General features: G+C 40.7%; 1 protein-coding gene across 2 annotated transcripts in view; it reads right to left on the bottom strand.

The window, feature by feature from the left end:
• The window catches only part of ZDHHC6 (zDHHC palmitoyltransferase 6), a 75,300-nt gene that overhangs the window by 42,837 nt on the left and 12,005 nt on the right, over positions 1 to 20,458 (bottom strand). For both annotated transcript variants that reach the window (XM_085603409.1, XM_085603408.1), the window contains exons 4-5: positions 14,920 to 15,079; positions 7,972 to 8,133 (exon numbers count right to left, since the gene is read on the bottom strand). In XM_085603409.1, coding sequence (XP_085459535.1) covers positions 7,972 to 8,133; positions 14,920 to 15,079 — 322 coding nt within the window. The remainder of the gene's footprint in view (positions 1 to 7,971; positions 8,134 to 14,919; positions 15,080 to 20,458) is intronic.

Genomic DNA, 20,458 nt, shown 5'->3' with positions numbered 1-20,458 from the left:
CAGGATCCGCCCCTGCCTTTATCTCCTCTGAGATAAAGCTCTATACCCCGGCCAGAGAATTACGATCATCTTCCCAACATCTGTTGGCTGTCCCCCGGTTTCGTCGAAAAAAATGGGGAGGCTCCAAATTCTCCACCATCGCCCCCACCTTCTGGAACTCACTTCCGTTTCAACTCAGGTCCCTTACCCAATATCCTCTGTTCCGAAAAACATTAAAAACTTTTCTTTTTTCACAAGCCTTCCCCCAATGAGTCTCTTCCTGTCTCCTGGCCCCCTCCTGCTTATTGAGGTTTAGTGAACCACAGCGCCATGAAACCGTCAGGTGTACGTGCGCTTTAGAAGTGATTTAAACTTAAACTTGCAGCCCAAACCTGTAACAAAATTAGAAAATAAGAAAAATAGATGACTCTCGCCATGTCCATGTGGGAGTCGATCTAGTTGATGTGGTCAGTAGCTATTCAGTCCTGCCCAGGCAACATTTTTTTGCATTACAGCCATTCCAATTGCGCTGAGCCCCCTCGCAATATACTGCATGCCCTCAGATAGACATCACAATCAAAGCCCTTCTATATAGTTCCTTTAAGCCCTCCGAAAGAGTGTCTCCTGGCAACTCTTTAGCATTGACCCCATCAGTGCCCCCACCCCCCAAGGCACATTATTCCTATCCTTCCCCACACACTTCATTAACAGTACTGATCTCCTTGTGGTATTTCAAATAATGTCATCCGCCGAGCCTGGTGTCACCACAGGAAGTTGCATAACACTCTTCATTGACTCTCCAGTCTCAACCTTCTGTTTCGTGATCTGTGGAGACATGACTTCCACCACTGCCTGCAGTGCTGCACAACGTTCTCGTGCTGTTTGTGAAGTTAGATTTCTGCAACATTTTCGGGACAACCTTCTGCCCAAATCCACTGGCACAGCCAAAACTGCATTTGCAATAAATCATTCTTCTCATGTTCATCTTATCCATTATTCAAAACGTTAATTTTCCATAAATACTCCATGTATTCCCTTTTGGAATGGTTTGGATCTTCATGCAAGCGTTAAGCCATTTTACATATTTCTGATGTTCCTGCCGGGCCATCCGAACCTCTCTTCAAGAACACGACTGGAGGCAAATTCATTCATAGCAGTTTATTCAAAATCCAATGCATTTCGGACCTCAAGGGCCCTTCGTCAGGGAAAACTGTAAATGACAATTACACACATTTTAATTTTCTCATTACTAATATAAACTGACTAATACAACAGTATCTCATGCTTAAAGTTGCGCTTTTTTCTTAATCTCAAAGGTTAATTTGGCTGAAGTGCATATTATTCCTTGTTGAAACCCCGCTCTTTCATGGTTAAAATAGCATCCTCTCACTGAGTCATAAATTACCTTGCTTTAACCCCAACTTCTTACGTTCACCATCTGCTCATTAACTTACTAAGCATCCCCCTTCTAAATCTTTCGTTGTGCTTCCCTTTACTCTCGGTCTGCAATGTGAACATCCATTCTTTTTCAAAGACAGCATTTCTTTGTCTAAAATAGCATAACTCATCTAATCTTACCTGCTGGGAAGCAAAGCGTCCTCCTCCCTCCTTTTTAAAATGTGATTTCTACTTTCCCTTCTACCCTCGAGTATTTAAACACATTTTAGCCCCTCCTCTCCAGAAGCCCTCCTTCGCATTTCCACTTAATTAGGAGGGAGGAGGACGCTTTGCTTCCCAGCAGGTAAGATTAGATGAGTTATGCTATTTTAGACAAAGAAATGCTGTCTTTGAAAAAGAATGGATGTTCACATTGCAGACCGAGAGTAATGGGAAGCACAACGAAAGATTTAGAAGGGGGATGCTTAGTAAGTTAATGAGCAGATGGTGAACGTAAGAAGTTGGGGTTAAAGCAAGGTAATTTATGACTCAGTGAGAGGATGCTATTTTAACCATGAAAGAGCGGGGTTTCAACAAGGAATAATATGCACTTCAGCCAAATTAACCTTTGAGATTAAGAAAAAAGCGCAACTTTAAGCATGAGATACTGTTGTATTAGTCAGTTTATATTAGTAATGAGAAAATTAAAATGTGTGTAATTGTCATTTACAGTTTTCCCTGACGAAGGGCCCTTGAGGCCCGAAATGCATTGGATTTTGAATAAACTGCTATGAATAAATTTGCCTCCAGTCGTGTTCTTGAAGAGAGGTTCGGATGGCCCGGCAGGAACATCAGAAATATGTAAAATGGCTTAACGCTTGCATGAAGATCCAAACCATTCCAAAAGGGAATACATGGAGTATTTATGGAAAATTAACGTTTTGAATAATGGATAAGATGAACATGAGAAGAATGATTTATTGCAAATGCAGTTTTGGCTGTGCCAGTGGATTTGGGCAGAAGGTTGTCCCGAAAATGTTGTTGTTTAGAAAAACGTGCTGTTTGGGCTGAGCGCGACGCCACTGAGCACGCAACAGTTATAAGCTAAAAGTTTAAAAATTGGAGAAACTTGTAGAAAGCAAGGAGTGCAACTCGTCTCACTTTGAAGTTAGATTTCTGCACCATTGGTCGGCGTGATGATCTCCTGAGTATTCTGCACTGTGGTTTGGGGTCTGCCCTTCCACCTTTTTGTAAATCTGTTGGCTGGTCGCCTGCTTTATACATCTCTAGCCATTCCCACACTTCTTCTGGGGAGTCGTAAAAATGTGCTTTGCCCTCTATTTGCAGTTTGAGCTTGGCCGGTAATTGCAGCGAATACTGTATTCCTTCTCTCCGTATAGCTTTCTTGATTTCCAGGAAGGAGGCCCACTGCATTTGGACTTTTGTCGTAAAGTCTGGTAAAACTGATACTTTGTTGTTGCCAATCGTATATGGGCCGTGATTACGGGAGTGTTGGATAATGGCATCTAGGTCTCTGTAATATAACACCACTGGGCGCGGAGGTCAGCCAGGTGCCAGATGTCGCGATGGGACTATGTGCCCTTTCAAGTGCAAAGAATTTCAAGAGTCCTTTCTGAGTCACTGTTTGTCGGAGCCATGTTTCGAGGCACGTGATCATGTCTGTGTCTTTTGCCCCTTCTGGTATCCCTACTACACTGATGTTATTTTGCTGCTTACGACCTTCTGTGTCTTCAGCCCTCTTCTCTAATGTCGCCACCCTGCAGTAAGGTCAGTTAGGTCGTGTAATGTGGTCTTAAGTTCTGGCACCAGTTCTTCCACTGCCAGTTCCACTTTTTTTATCCTATTAACAAGTTTGTCGTGTTCCGCTTGCAACAGGCCAAGACAAACAGACACAGTCCCCATGTCATGCTGCGGGGTAGCCTTTGTGTGAGCAATAGCCGCCAGTATTTTATCCAGATGTACGTGAATTGATTGATCTTGTCCATCTATTTCCTCTGCCTGCAAGTTCCCTGATGCCTGAGAGGTGTCCCCCCCCCCTTTTTCTGGTCAGCCGCTCCCTTCCTTAGGCTTCGCTTGACACATTCTGCTTTCTTAGGGAGACTCGTGCTTGACCTGGCTCAGGTATTCGCAGCTGCGGAGGCTCCTCAACTCTGCGTCTTCTCTCTGGCAGTATTTTCAGTCTGGCTACCAATGCTCCACATTTTGGAACTCTGATGTCCACTATAGCTCGCTTTAGTTGCTCCGCAGGGTCTGGGTGTGGTCCGCGGTCAATGCAGGGAGATTGCCTCCCCAGGTATGGGACTTGGGGTCTCTCGCCCACAGTTTTGGGATACTGGAGTGAGAGTCAACTACTCCATTTCGTACCCACTTCCTGTGTATTTTTCTTTTAATGGTGTTTCTTCGCTCTGTTTAAAGTAACTGTAGGTATGTTGCACGGGTAGTCCAGTCTTAGCCGGGCGTAGTTTCAGTGCCGTTCCCTGCCAGTTCGAGAGGCAATCTGCCTCCTGTGGGCTCCACCGTCACTATTCGTGTGTATAGGTGGGTCTGCGGCCCCTTTCTATCTATTCAAACTTGCAGCGCCTATGTCCATTCTAGGGGAGGGGCCTTCCCCACACAGACCACCGCGGTGCCGCACTCCTCTGCCCTGTTAGTTCATATTTCTTTGTTACGGCCTTCCTCGCGGTCTCGGGGATCATCTAGGGCCCACCGTTTCTTCACCACCCCTCAGGCTTCTGCAGTCCGTTCGTAATGTCCAGTACATCCACTATCACCCTCCAGACCAGGCACACGTTCTCTAAAGGCGCTCATCGATTGTGAGCTGCGTCACACCTCTCTGCCATCGGGGGCAATGTCACTGGGTCTCCGCCGCGATCGCCAGGCTCACCTCTTGCTGGGTCTGTTTCACCGCCAGCTCCTGGGTCACATTGACTTGTGTATCTATACTGCCACGGTCCACTTTCAGGCCAGGTCCTCACTTCCCTTGTCGGCCCAGTCTTTGTTCGAGCATTGCGTAGTAGCAGCAGTCCTCCTCTGTGTTCAACTCAGTCCTCTTATCTCTTCAAGGAGTGTTCCACCTCTCCTGCGTCTCTCTGTTGGGTGCTGTATTTCATCTGCGATCTTGCAGCACGCTTCCACTGCGTTGCCACCGCTGTGTTGCCCAAGGCCCCAAATACAGGAGCCGGGCTTTGGTCAGAAGCATTTGCCGTCACGTCCAGGGACATCTGAGGCAGCCCTCACAGGATTGTGCTACAGTTCTAGTCTCAGCGGCCGATCATGGGTGTTTACGGTATATTCAGGATTATTCGGCCTGTGCTGGTGCAGAGCTCCTCACTGAGCATCCGCTCCGGTCGCCATCTTGGCCCATCCCCGAACTGCCAAAGTTATCTTTAATAGGGTAGATATGAAATTGACCAAGACCTGTCCCATGAAGAATGCCAAGGGTAGTTCATGCCTCCCTACACATGGCTCTTAATCTATCAGGTTTCTTGTAAAGCACAACTACTCCTGTTAGGGTCTCTAGGCACTGTGGGGATGGGCTGAATCTGCGGTTCAGTCGAAGGCCCAGGTCTTGAGCTCTCACAGGGTCTTAAGCCACTGCATCAACACACGTGATGAAGGAAAACTCTTAATGTCCACGGTTATAATTTAAAACTAAGGTAAATTTGGTGAGCAACAATTCGGTCACTTGCACTTGGGGTGGTGATCACTTCTGGAATTCTATTCCCTTGGAGGGGATATCTTATTCTGATTGTTTCCTTTTACGGAACCAACCCATTAACATTTTGTCTTAATCTTTCTATGTGCCCTGAAGTTGGCCTTTGTGTACACATCTGTGGCCAATTCACTCCACAATAAAAACTATACACTTTCAAAATCAATACAAACTACCTCAGCCTTCAGGAGCATCAAGCAGCTATTTAATTAGGTAACACGTCTTTAAATCAACAATTAGATATAATATGTTCAATATGTACTGTTAGTTCGCCCTAAAGAACTAGAAATATGCGAGCAAACACCTTCAACACACATGATTTTACTGCTCTAACTGTTAGACTAACCTGGAGGGGATGGATTTTATCTCCAGATAGGGAATGGATCTCCAATTCACAATTCTCTTTGATAAAAACGTTGCTTGGGAGAAGCAAAAGGCTGACCGGATGAAAATGTTTTGGAATTCAATGATATAAAAATAAAATATAATGATTTAATTTAATTAAATAGCTATCATTCTTTAACATGAACACAGTAACATTAGAAAGATACATTAAAAACAACAGCAAAAATACCGATCATTGCTGGTCTTGCACTGTAAGCAAGCATTCTATAACTTAGCAGAATCGGGTAGACCTCAAAATTAAATATTTATTAAACCCCCCTCTTCCAATAATGACCCTTCTTCAAAGAAAATCATCTTTGAGTCAAACGTGTCTTATTGTTATCTTCAATACTAGTCTATCTACTTTTGCAGAAGGGGATTGTAATGCACCTTACAATAAATGTACCAGTGCTACATCGTGTTTAACCAATGTTCTACCTGAAAAACGTTTTTACAAAATTTGGTACAATATTAAATCTCATATTAAATCTCATAGTTGCCTCTTTATAGAACTCAGAAATATCAAAGGATGTATCCGTCTTGGTCCGATTTGAATCCAAGGCTTCAACACAAGTTCTGCAACTGGAACACTGACCATGGTCATTTGAGCTCCCTGGATACTGGTTACCCTGCCACAGTGCAATTAAGGCTACTTGCACCTGAAGAATTAATTGCAGTTTTCGGTTACAAAGAGATGGAAACATGAGCCCTTTCCTAGGATCACTTGTGAGTGACATACAGAAGAGACTCATTAACACATTGCTAATTTCCAATGTCTAACTCAGATGCTTCATATAACTTTTTCTCTCCTGATGATGACCCATCAAATAACTGCAAAGCAAAATATTTAGTGGTAACAAATGCAGAAATGGCTGAATCAACGCACAAAGCAAACAACAACAAAAAACAGTGGACTGGCCTATATTATTATGGTCTTGCCATGTTATTATGCCAATGCATTATTCACTTAAGCACTATGGTGTTGATTTACAAAACAGACAACTGACAATGGTAAGTTACACTTATATGTGTTTAAGTAACAGCTCATCTTGCCATTCACAAAACATGGCAAGGAAATGTTAACTTAATTATGTCTTAGATCTGAAATGTAGGTAGATGGTATTCATATAAAATATCTACTTAAGTTAATGACTGGTGATGAAAAGTGGGATAATTTAAACTAGGTCAAAATATACCAGTGGTGCATTTAGCATTTTTTTGTGTTATATAGTGCAAACTCGACCCAAAAGGTATCAGAGCGCTTTATATGAGCACCAATTACGTTACAGACGGACACATTCATTTTTGATAGGCACGGGGAGATTAAGTGATTTTCCCAGAATCACAGGATGTCCCTGCCGAGACTGGGACCCGGTTCCCCAGCTTCGAGGACGACTACTCAAGTGGTTAGGCCACATCCTCTCATCATCATCATGAAATTGAAAAAGATAAGAAGTAAAAAATGTTCTCATACCACAAATGTTTTCCACAACACACCTTGTCTTTCACTACTCACCATGGCAAAATGGGGATGACTAATTCCTTCAGACAAGGTCACATCCACCAATTTTAACTTCCAACTTAGGACTTTCCTAGGTGAACCAATGTGTGTGGCTCAACATTTGTTAATTTCCTCAAAAGCAAGAGCTTTGGTGAGAGTCCCAGAATTAAAAAAAAAACATCAAATATCCAGGCTAATAACAAACGAAACCCCACCAAGCCCCTTTCATGAATAATAGGTTTGTACATTTGACATGTGATTTGCAAGGATTCTTGGAAAGCTGATGCAGCATGTATATTGGCCTCGAGCGTGGTCCTAGATGGCAGTACTAATTACCAGGCCTGCAGCTTCAGTGATCGGTTAATGAAACAACTGTTGCCGGCAATACCAATACTTACAGTGGGCTTTGGGTCAGGCCACTGCTTCTCATTAGATGTTTTTCTTGCAAATCTCATATGCTTCTTTCTTATTCGATAACTTTGCTGCCTCTTATGTTTCTCCCCAAGGTGGAGCAAAGCTTCTTTACCAGCCATCTGACTTGATAACTCGTATCTTCCACTGCTCTCATTCAGGGAATTGCTTTTAGCACATCATGGGAGTACGTATGTTTCCTTGCTCTCTACCTGCGTTGGCTGCTTCCCCCTTCGCTGGCCGTTGTCTCCATCCCCTCCGTACCACTTATTTTTAGAACCCTCCACCTTTCCCACAGCTCGCCACCATTCATCGGTGACATTGTCTTCCTAACCCTACACTTTGAATTATCATCATTCAATGTCTCCATATAAACAGGAATCGCAAAAGCATACACGATTAAGTACCGGTTTAGAGCTTAAAAAAAAGAAAAAAAATCAAACATTGCCTTTTTGACAAAATAATGATTGAAAATAGCAAGTAATTTTCCAAATCAACAGAGCAATTCTCAGTCTAGAACACAGATCGAAACAAAATGCATGATTATTATATTTTGATCATAAAAATAAATTGCTATTCCACTCACCTGAATAATAAATAACATTCCAACTGCAATGGTTGTTCCTAATGCCAGTCCTAAGGCAAACAAAGAGGTAGCAAAAGCCGATAAGCCAAAGGGAATTATAGGACGAGGGTCTCTCTTGGCAAAACTCATATCAATCTTTACTGAATTCCATCCAAAGGATACCTGAAAACCAAATGATTATAATGTATTACCCTGCAAAGATTACACAAGTATAAGTTTGCACTCTAATAGTTGTGTAAAGGCAAACGTGCATCCAATGCATTAGGACACTTCCACCAGTTCATTTCAAGTCAAGTGTATTTTGGGTTTTTACAAATTGAGTTTGATTCATGCCTTTCTGGTTAAAGCAGAGATTGCTATCAGATAACAGTAGCTTGTCATATACCCAGTCCCTTCAAAAATCAGCAAAGTACTTGCAGATTAATCACAAACATGCTAGGTGTCAGAACCTTAGGTCACGCCTCTAGGGCCATCTAATCACTAATCAATCCACAAAAAAGAAGTGCGCTCTAGCTGTGACAAGTAGGTTTCTACAATAAAAGTGCATGCAGAGAAGCACGCTCAAGCTGCAACCGGACATCAAAGTGACTTAGACCCAATGGCAAAGAGATGAAACCTGCAGGAACATGCGTCAGGTTAAATGCTCATCCATCTTTGAATTCAGAAAACAGTATGGTCTGAAACCTATCCTTAAACTCGCTGTTTTCTGTTTCAGTAAAAAGAGGACTACACGTCAAAGAATTCCTATAGTATGGTCATCTTAGGCAGGTCTTTCTATAAAAGCAGCATCCACCAAGAATGAGCCACTTGCTATTTAGAAAGCTTATTGCTGGATAGATCGAAGACTCACTGGCTCCTGGAGACATCAAAAGAAAGAATAACAAAGAAGATTTTGAGACTGGTCTGATCTTGAGGTAAGGGTGCACATGCGCCATTCAGAGAAAAGATGTCAATGATAATTACTTTGGAAGCATTACTCTGTTGTGAAACAAGTAAAAACCAATTTGTTAAAAGGAGCAGAATTCCATTTAAGGAAATTCTTAGTATTCAACACTCCTTTAAATAAAAATATATAAAAAAAGGATACTGAAATACCTTGAACCCAAGGCAGTTTCAGTCAAACTGTATGTAAGAGAAAAGGAACAAAACAACTTTCTGAGAGTCAGTAACAAGATATTTTCTCATTTGAAAACACAAAGAATTAGAGAGTCAGGCAGACTCTAGAATTTTACACTCCAACGCCAATTCTAAGAGGGGAAAACTACAAATAAACATCTGAAAAGAGAATAACTACTTAACATTTTAGTCGTTATGAAGGAAGACTATAAACTTAACATTTTGCTTTGATCTTTGTAGCAAGGTCAGTGCAGTCAAGCACTAATCATAAGCCGAGCACTCCCTGAGACGTACCTGTGGGCAGCTTCTGTGATAATTGAAAGCAGAACTGAATTTTAAAAAACGAAAAAGATACCAACAGGTTAATGTTGGGATTGAAGAAGAGAGCCAACATCAATATTGTTTATGTTTATCTTGATAAATAAGATGGCTTACTGAGAAAGGGCAGACTTGTTAACCTGTTTTCTTCTTTAAATTACAGTCAAGGTTAGCATCAGGTAATAATCGCTTGCTTGTACAGATCACTCAAGAGAAAACCCAGACAGAATTATGTTTACGCTAGGACAGTTTAACCTTCTCTTTCGAGTCCTCACATTAGGCTCCATTGAGTGCACCCTACAAAGTGGACATTTTGTATTAGAACTGATGACAGTTCTATTCAAAAGCTTTGGAGTAATGACGCAGAAAATACTGATCTGAGTGATGCTTGGTCGAGCTACTTTACACTGCTTCACGAGACTGTTAAGCCTGCATATCTTAAGCGAAATCATCTCTTTACCCTTTATCGAGTTTATTGGTCTCCGGCGAAACTGACAAAAGTTTCTGGAAATCAGTATGTCTGTTTGAGATGTCGAGATCCTTCAGCGAATGACTGTCATATGTTTTTAACTTGCCCTGCAATCACAAAATTTTGGATTGATCTATGTGAATTCTTGACGAAGGTAACAGGAATCCAGATTGAAGTGACCCCTGTACTTATATTTTTTGGATTAGGCCAGGATAGTATTTTGGTTTCAAACAAAATTGCGGCAGGATTAATTTTCGATGTTATTTTATTGGGAAGACGAGAGAGCTGTAAAGCCTGGAAATCGGCTGTTCCACCCCTTTTTTCTGAGTTTAAAAAAAGTATCATACAAATAAGCCAACAAGACATGGCATGCGATTCTAGAAGCCGGGAAAAGATATGGGCCATGTTGGTCGATTGGTGCCAGAGGAATGGGGTCCAATGATTAAGCCAATAAATAGCTGTCGGTCCTGGTCCCCTTCTTTGGCATCTTTTGTATGTCATGCGTAAGAGGTGTTGGAGTCGAAACGGCTAGATTTCTTGTGTGGAAAGACTATTTCCCATCCGGTCCCAGTAAGGGAAAGTGAGTATTGCCAACAAGTTAATTGGCAGAATGAGGACCAAGAAAAAAAAAAAAAAACAACTGATGACAGTTTTATTGTACAAGAGTGCCTTTATGAGCTGCGGTCCTGGTTCCAAAAAATTTATAAGTTAAGACCTTCAGACAGTTACTACTTACTCCCGTCTCTCTTACGTCTTACTCATAAACTGGGGTGAGAAGAATCTTCTTAAGGGTAGCACTATGCAGCATCTATGTTCATTCACTCTCAAACTAGAAAGACATCTAAAGTGTTGACAGAGGATTTGCAATTCATGGATTTAAGACGTGGTTGCAAACCCCTTTTGCCTTTACAAAGCATGTCATAAAACAATGCTAGTATAAAATTGTGAATAATATAATGTCAAGAACAAAGATATATTTAATGGAAAAATAGACCACTCGACTTTCAAGATCTTAGACAAAACAATGTTGCTTTATCCCATTCTAAAGAGGTTTTTTCCACTCCATTTCCTTGCATTTGGGACGAGATAGTTCTATTTAAATAGCCTTCACTTTTAATATGTTCTTCAATGCTAGGAGTGAGAAGAAATTCAAATGTCGGTCCCTAAGAAAAGAATTCTGTATTAAAGACATAAATCAGAAACAATGTAGGAGTATTAAAAAGCTTACTATATATTGCATCTTAAATTTATATTTTTCGGCAACCAATCTCAATGTAGTAAGATGCACAAATAGTTTTTGAAAACTTTGATATATTTGCTTGTTTCAAAACCATGACAACATTTTCAAAGCGTTGTGTTTCCAGAAAACAAACTTCTTTTTAATTATTTGTATAAATCTGAGATACTTTTATTAACTCTACAAAACAGTTAGAAGAAAGTAAAAGGTAAATATGTTGCTAATTAACTTTTAACATGCAGCATGGATGTTTTACACTCCTAGTTAACTTATAACTTAGCAAATATGTGGAACTTTTTTAAAACTCCTGAAAGTGGTACTCATTTAATAAACCACATCAGCTTTTAAAAGTTACACATTAATCATTTACATTTTTAAAAGTAATCAAAAAGCAGTAACATTTATTCACAACTCAAAGCCTCACCTTACACTAGGGCAAAATTTGGTCAGTGGATGTAAATCTTACAGGTAAGTTACATGCTCAAGATTTGTAGCTCTGCCTCTTATACGGGACTATGCAGCATGTATCTATTCCAAAGGCATGAATTTGTTTCCGACTGCCCTGAATCTTGGATCCTCCACCACTCATGACTTTTTCACTCCTTCAGGGGATTGAACCAACTTGGCTGCACAACTTTATACAATTTAAAGAGTCTCACTCTTCACGTTATTCTCTACTTCAATGTAACCAGTATAGTTGGATGGGCCTTTCAACTGATTTTCGCAAAACTCAACCAAATTCCATCTAGTTGAACTACTTATTATTTGACTGCTTAAATAGTTAATACTTTGGTTCATCAATCTGTAGTCCAGAATACTTAGCTTAAACTTGAGTGGAGCAACAGTGTTTTACCAACTTTGTTCAAATTCAAGTGGACCAGAACAACTGTCACACCTGGTGCCAGTCATAAATCCATTATATTTCTCTGGTTTCACCACCCCTGTGAAGAAGCGTAAATATGCCTCCATGGATCCAATCATTCACCAATTTCTCCTCTTTTAAATTTTTTAAAAACTTTGTCCATCACCCAGATTAACTGCCACCACCAACAACAGCAGGCTCATTCCTTCATCCATATTTGTAACCAAATTGAATTGCTAGTTTTCTAAAACAAGTAAACTATTGTGTCTCGAATTATTACTATGCATCCTTTCTTGTAGTTACCCATTCCCTGCTGCTCAGCCAGTATGAATGTGATCTAGCGAAATGCTTTAGGTCTTGGTGATGTAATGGAATGCTGGAGTGCCTGGTGTAATTGAGAGTGACAGAGTTGGAGTTTTTGGGCTGAGCAGCAAGGACGCTGCTCCTGGTGGGCTATCTGCTGCTTACTTAACACCTTACCTGTAATCTTAAAAAAATCATCATCTTCTATACTACGGCTACTTGGACTTCTTTCCATTACAACAATAGCGTCGAAGATGGGAGACTATAGATCCCGTCAGGTGTACAGTACGTGTGTACGCTGTAGGGTTTTGTACCCTGAAGGGCGTTGCCTGAGATGTTAAGTCCCGTCATGCATACAGAATGTGTGTGCATTGTAGGGTTGAGTACCTTAGTGTGTGTTTACTGAGACTTTAGGTCGCATCAGGCATACAGTATATGGGTGCATTGTAGGGTTGTGTACCTTCAAGTGCGTTGCCTGAGAGGTTAGGTTCCATAAAGCATACAGTATGTGTGTGCGTTGTAGGGTCGTGTAACCTAGTGTGTGTTGCCTGACACTTTAGGTCCTGTCAGTCATACAGTATATGGGTGCATTGTAGGGTTGTGAACCCTCAAGTGCAATGCCTCAGATGTTAGGTCCCGTTAGGCGTACAATATGTGTGCGTTGTAGGGTTGTGTACCCGGAGGTGCGTTGCCCGAGACTCTCATCCCATCAGGCGTACAGTAAGTGTGCGCCTTACAGGGTGGTGTACCCTTGTGTGCGTTGCCTGAGACTCTTGTCCCATCAGGTGTACAGTAGGTGTGTGCATTGTGGGGTCGTGTACCCAAAGGTGAGCGTAGGGTTGTGCGCCCTAGCTAGTGCGAATGTCGCATTTTAAATTCCGGTTGTGTACAGCAGGGTGTGAGTAAGGGTGTAACACCACAGTGGTGCCCTTAATTTTCTGCATAGTCCTACATTGGTGTAATTTTTATATATTTAATGTCGTACAACTGATTTTGTTTTTCTTTCCATCTTTTGTCCTTTCAATTTGCAATTAGTTTGTTTTAACCAAAATGTTCTTCTCTTCTGCTTATGATAGTGGATATTGTGCATTTCCATGTTACATTTTTTATATTGTTAATTGTTTTCCCTCCCTAAGGGAAGGAGACGAGTTGTGACTTGAATGGTTAGTATGAACCCTTTCCCTGAGTTACCCGTTTCCTGTTGCTTAGCCAGTATAAATGTGATGTAGTGAAATGCAGTAGTGCTTGGTGATGTAATGGAATGCTGGAGTTCCTGGTGTGGTTGAGAGTGAGTCAGTTAGAGTGTGTAGGCTGAGCAGCAAGGATGCTGCTCCTGGAAGGGCTATCTGCTAAGTAGCTAAGGGCTATCTGCTTACCAGCTTACCTGTAATCCTAATAAATCATCTTCCTCTACACTATGGCTACCTGGACTTCCTTCATTACAACATAAATATTGTTGCCACAGATCCTGCTAATACCATCTTAGGTACAAAGATTGAGTTTGAGCATCTGCTGACTAGAGCATGAGTAGCACTGCTACATGAGGATACATGGCTGTGGGGACTTCAGTAGGTAAAGGGCTATACGCGAGATATAAAGTGATGGAAAGAAAAGAAGGGAAAGACCCAAAGTGTACAAACAAAATTTTCACAACCAAAGCCTGTTTGTACATCATGCTATCCCAGCTTTTATGTAGTAACGTTGTTGGTTTGGAATTTACGCTGCATTAATTGAAATTGAATTTAGATACGTTATTTGATTTAACATATCTTTGCTGCCCCTCAGGACGGATGTTTTTTGTATTGCTCTGTACCCAGGTCCTTTGGGTTAACCCATTATTATGCAATCACAATATCAATAAGACATTCTCTTTTTTAATTGATCCCCGAACAACTCTGAATATCATCAGTGCAGCAGAGGTTCTATTTGACCTTGAAGAATTCTGAAATACGTTCATTAAGTGATTCTTACCAATGTGTAATAGGACATCAACCCTTGTCCAATCAATCAGCTTTGAAGAAAAAGCTGAAAACATTTTTAGTTCTAGACTAACTTTGTTTCTGCAGTTCGGTTTGCTAAGAGTCCAGCTCGTGTTTTCTGCACGATTTTTGGAAAATCAAGCACTATGTATTTATATATTTTATTTATTTTTATAGCCAAAGACATCCATTAATCCAATTCTTCGCTGAAATAAATGAATTTGGAATAAATACATTGTTCGAATTTATAAAGTTGTATTTACTGTATAGTAGACTCAAAATAACATGAAAAACTGTTTGATAATACCTTAAAAAGGCTAAACACTAAATTATTTGTTTTTTATGAACATTACAGAAGGATCTCTTTCCAATGTCTGTTTCTCAGCATCTGAATGCCATATGCCACCTAACTTGATTTCATTATGTAAAACAAGCTAAAAGACAAACACGATACATTAACAACAAACAAAAGATCAGGATTAAGGGGAGGAATCAGATTTAACAGCAGAAAGACAAGATCATGCACACTGGTGGACATACAAAATCAGATCAGACTGAATGGACAAAAAAGGCTGATTTAACAGTGAACCTTGAAGACAACAAAACGCGTAGGGAGTAACCAGGTTTATCAGTAACCGAAAATAAGCATGTACCCATTGCTTACCCTGTTGTAAAGCTGGGTGTACATTGTCATGACAAAAATGAAAGCTGCATGCATACAACCAAGAGGGGCTAAGAACAAGAACAGAGTGAATGAGGCGTGGTTATGGTGTCCACAGCAGTTATTGATCCATGGGCAGTGATGGTCCATCTTCAGCACACACCTATGATAAGAACAAAGAAAAACACACTTTAAAATTCATCAGCAATCCCCACACAATAATGTAAAACAGCTTAATCCTTACAGTTCAGTTAGAAAAACACAAGCAAAGAGTGTCCCGACGAACTTATTTCAAGAGTAGCATCTTAGCATCTATTTCGCTTAATCTTATTCAATTAAAAGTTTGTCTCCGCTCATACTTTTCAACAATTAACCTATACATAGGGAATATTCTGTTCTCTTAATTTCTGGCTTATAAGGTGCTGGACTGGTGCCTCAAGCTGTATTTGACAGGAACAGACAATCAAATCCTTTCTTTGTATACCACACTCAAAGCACTCATACACAAACTACACAACAAAGATCCCTGGCACAATCATAAATAACATTTTAATGACAATCAACCCATACAAAAGATAATCAAACACTACTAACCGATAATCTTCATTTACTAAACACAGGAACAATAGACCAACTTGGTAAGAGTTAATGAGAAATCCTATTACCAGGCGTAAGGGTGTACAGATTCTGACAGCACTACAGCTATATACAAATGACTGAAATGTGCTACACAAATGCTTTTAACATAAAATAATTAACACTTTTTTACATCTTCAATCAAGGATGCCTAAAATGTAAAACACTCATTTTGTTAAAGGTTTGAGCACCATACGCTGAAAAATATATATTTTTAGTGGAGTGTACAGCAGAAACAGAACTCAAAACTGTACAGTATAGATGAGATGTCTGCTGGCAGAGAGTCATATGTACAGTTCATCCATATTCACTTACAATCAATTTCCTGTCTCGTGTTATAAAGGGAGCCTAATCGCATGCAATCCATTTGACGCATACTCAGTTCTGTTCTCAGCAAGACTGCTGTGCCAGAAGGAACAGTACAGTACCAAGACGCCAACAAGACAGTAAACTTTCCAGGAACAATGTGTCTTTAAGCCACAAAGTGGGTGGATGGTGAAGTCTAGCACTGGGATCTCTAATGGCAACAACTGAAAGCAATGGATGTGTAATCAATGGGGGGGAAACAGGAAAAATGTTTGCATACCATTCGGTTTGAACAAGTTAGCATTACAGTACTCGGCTGCAAGAAATCCTTTTTCCTACTTAAAAATGTATTCATGTGACCTGTGAGTTCCCCAAACTACACCATCTATAAATATCGATCTTCTACCCAACTATTTACAACTGCATTCACCTATTTAGTTCTACGTGCAGTCCTCTGCTACTCCCCAAAGCAAGGTGTGCACTTCATCAATAGCACAAATGTCCTAATCATCCACATGTTGTACCACTATTAATCACAGGTGTGAATACATCGAATTCTCCACTTTTGGATAGATCATTTAGGTGAAATTATGGGCTAAACTGAAGAACTGTGGAGCACCAAGCTGCGTTGCTAACCTCATAACTTGTAACTAGATTTGACTAATGAGCTCAGCCAAGAGTCCAAGAGCAAATGGGCTGACAGAACCAATGTTTCGTAAAAATGGCATCTGAGGAATCGGACAAAGCTGCTCCCTCCATGTCCCTTTATTTACTATTTAAATTAGCGAAATTTGGAACATACAATACAGTTTTTTTTGCCCGCACTGGGACAGACACATATCTGCTATATATATATATTGCTCATTAAGAGGTTCTAATGCCACTCTTGTAGTATTCCAGAAAGGCATCAATAAGATCTATGAAGCATTAGATAACCTAGAAATCAATAGGAAGAAACGGATGTCGTGGCATTTGGCAGCTGTACATAGAAAGATTAAAGATCTTAGTCTTCTCGTTATCTGTGGTTCTTAAAAAAAACAAGTTTCTGTGGCAATAAAAATGGTTCACTCATACGCTATGTGTGGATTAAAGAGTTTTAAGATAAGATTCATTAGTTATTTATTAAGACAACTTTGAAAAGCCTAATGCACCAGACTGTCACTGCTGAGGCTGCCACTTGGTTCCCACTCTTGGATTCCGAGTCTGACAAGATTGAGAGCCCTGTCTGAAAGTCAATGCCCATCAGTATACTCTTTATAAATTGTCTACATACACAAACTGAATTATGTAACAGAAACATCCTAGACTAAAGCTCTATTAGGCCTGCCAAGGAGGCTGCAAATGTTATCCTACAGAATTTGATAAGGACACGTCACCAGTCAACAAGATTAATACCAACAAAAGGACCTACATCTCTGAATGAAGGGTTGGAAGTATAATCACTGCTGGACAAATAATTTAGATCTTACAATATGAAATTTAATGACATGAAGTGTCAGCCTTATTTAAATATCAAGTTTAACACTAACTGAATACGTTTTTTACTGGTTGGTTATGAACCAGGTATTATATTTGTCGACGCTTGATGGATCCAGGCACGATTTAGCCAGACTTGAAAGAATATGTAGATTTTGCAGTAGTGATTATGAGAATTTTGCATTTAAGCACACGTCACCAATTCTCTCAGGATGACCGACAGGGATGCAACTAGAACAAGCATTGGCATAGCCAATAGGCCTCGCCTTTGGGACCTTATAAGTGTTTAGCCATGCAACAGTTGCATAACTAAATACTTATAAGGTCCCAAAAGCGAGACCTATTGGCTATGCCAAGGGGCCGTGAAAGTGATCGCGATCAAACATCAAAGCGGCCGGGAAAGTGAAAGTAATCACGATCAAGCGCGGCGCACGCACCTGCGCACATGCACTGTAGCTCTAGGATGGCCATGGTAGCACTTTTTGGAGCCCTCTCAAAAAGTCTCCCCAGACCAGCGCATGCGCTGGGTCAGGCGAGACCTAAAAAGGGGCTTTTATGAATATGTTAACCTATCCAAACGTCAATATGCAATTATTTTGATTTCAAAAGAATAAGAAACAGCTTTATATTATTTAACAATATAAGATGTTATGTACGGTGATTCCTTATACTAATTTTTCATGAATTATTATATTGTAAGGTTTTATTCAATCAATTGCATTAATGTTGCTAAACACTTTGTAAATTTCCCTTTTAATGTTCTGTGTGTGCAATGAGAATCATAGCAAATACAGGTCACAGGCATGTAACTGAGTAGGGGAAAAAAAACGAAATAAAAACAAAAAAAAGACACATGATCTACTTTCTTGCCTCTTTAACTGACTCTAGCATTCTCAATTATACTGCAAATACATATCCAGGCCCAATGCAGAAAACGGAAATAAGAAAAGGCCTAGAATTTCAGTCTGACACTCACTCGTACTCTCGCAGGCCAAGTCAGTGCTGCAATAAACTATCTCTACAGGGGATCCTTTCTCCGGGGATGTTTTTTTTAATGATTTTAGTGCATTATTTTAATGAGACATCTGAAAAGAAAGGGAATTAAATTACATTTGATTACGAGTATTTAACTCGTCCAGCAAATCTTCCAAGTATCAAAACTTTTTCCGTGCACTAGACTCTATAGGGAATGCTAATTGATGGGTTTGTCCAGATAAGGTGTTTTACTGTGCCTCAGGACTCAAGCTAGACTTTGCCCACGAGGCCTGAGTAGGCTTAAACTGGTTTGGGATTGCTGGTCTTTCAGTCTGAAGGAGAACTGGCCTGGCAGATTCGGCTGGACTGTTCCTACTGGAGCAGGACCACAGCTGTTTTGCATAGGCCAGGTCTCTGTCTAGAGTTGCACAGTGAGAGAAAACAATGGGTGGGACTACAGCACCGAGTGATAATCACAAATGGCTGAGATTTAGTTAAACATTTTATCCGTCACGTTTAATTTGTTGCTGATGACAGCAGCCAAAAGCGGTGGATTTTTAGGAATGTATGTCGTTACAACGAATTCCGTTGCAACGCATGCCTTTACCACGCATGCATTACAACGGAATGATTTTTCCTCGCATAATCTTTACCACTAATATTCCTTTACCACGCATACTTGCATGGTAATGGAATACTCTTGGTAAAAGTTATACCCCTCCCCTGTACCCTTACGTTATCCCCCTTCCCCCAATACTTTTTATAATTACCCCTACCAGTTACCCTCAATTTATATATATATATTTTAAATTTGTATATCCCTTACCTCTTCACGTCGCCTCTTCGCTCTTCCTTTGTGACTGACGTTATACGTCTTAAATTTGAAGCGTCATTTCCTTGGTCATAAAACGCAGTCGATTTCCTCTACTTCCCCACGTTTTTTGGGGGGGTTTTTTTTGGGGGGGGGGGGGGGGAAGGCCCCCCAAGCCCCCTTTATTTCCCAATTTTTGCCGTAGACAGTAAAAAAGGACTACACTAATGACGTGAACGCAGGACGTAGCAACGTAGAAGACGATGAAGATGGAAGAAGACTTGCGTGGTAAAGACGATCGTGGAAGAAGAACGCACGTTGAAGACGTCTACGGGGTAAGTGTTTCGTAGTAAATGTTCCTCGTTGTAACGCCATCATGGTAAAGGATGTTTCCCAATTTTTAGTTGTTATGGGTACATTAGTTCTGTTTAGAGTTATGATATATTGGGCCCCATGTGCAAGAGAAAACAGAAATGCTTTCATAATGTTTTTGCCGGCATCTATAATGTCCAGTATTGAAAAGCTAAAATATATAGGAATTTACTTTGAAGAAACGTCGATTTCTTAAATGTAAAACTAACATGCATAGAGGTAAGAATGTCCCCCGAGTCGGAAGATGATTTAATAAAAAGATCTGTACAATTTTCAACTAGAATAAAATCATATAGAGCAGAGCTTGGCAGCCATGAAGATAACAACCTTCTCGGGTGCTCCACCATGGCTCTAGCTTTTGTGTAAGGTATAGGTGCCCAGGTTTAGCACTGGGCTCACATTTGGGCAGCCGGTAGCAATGTCTCAGTCAGGAGTGATGGTTGGTGCGATCAATGCCTCCAAGGATCTATGAATTAATGGAGTGTGTGCTTCTGAGGCATTCCAAGATGGCAACCTTGTATGTGAGCAGCCAATGATCACTGGTCTACCAATGGTATACTGAAGAAAGAACAGGGTTTAGGGGGTGCATGGTGATCCCCCTCCACCCCCAACAAAGACCAGACAGCTTGGAATACCTAGAGGGGCTGGCAGTGTGGCATTGAGGTGAATGGGTGACCGAATAGGGATAAATGTGTGAAAGCCTCTAAAAGCATCAGGGGATGTCCCATGCCATATGAGGGGCAAGGACTTCCTCACACTGGTAGGTGCTGTATCCAGAACTTGGTTAGGAGTAATGCCCTCTAACGAGAACAGGCAATGTGACATCAGATCCAAGAAGGACTTTCTAGAGGAGGGGCCAGTCTAGCGGTCCCGATTCAAACATACCATTCTGGATAATCAGGAGACTTCCCTTATTTACAGAGAGAGAGTCTGATCAAGGTTACACTGAAAGGCATGCCAGGTACG

This window comes from Triturus cristatus, chromosome 1_2 (genome assembly GCF_964204655.1).
Source record: "Triturus cristatus chromosome 1_2, aTriCri1.1, whole genome shotgun sequence".
Classification (NCBI taxonomy): Eukaryota; Metazoa; Chordata; class Amphibia; order Caudata; family Salamandridae; genus Triturus; species Triturus cristatus.
The sequence above is the reverse complement of the archived record's forward strand: the minus strand, read 5'-3'. Positions and strand labels throughout refer to the sequence as shown.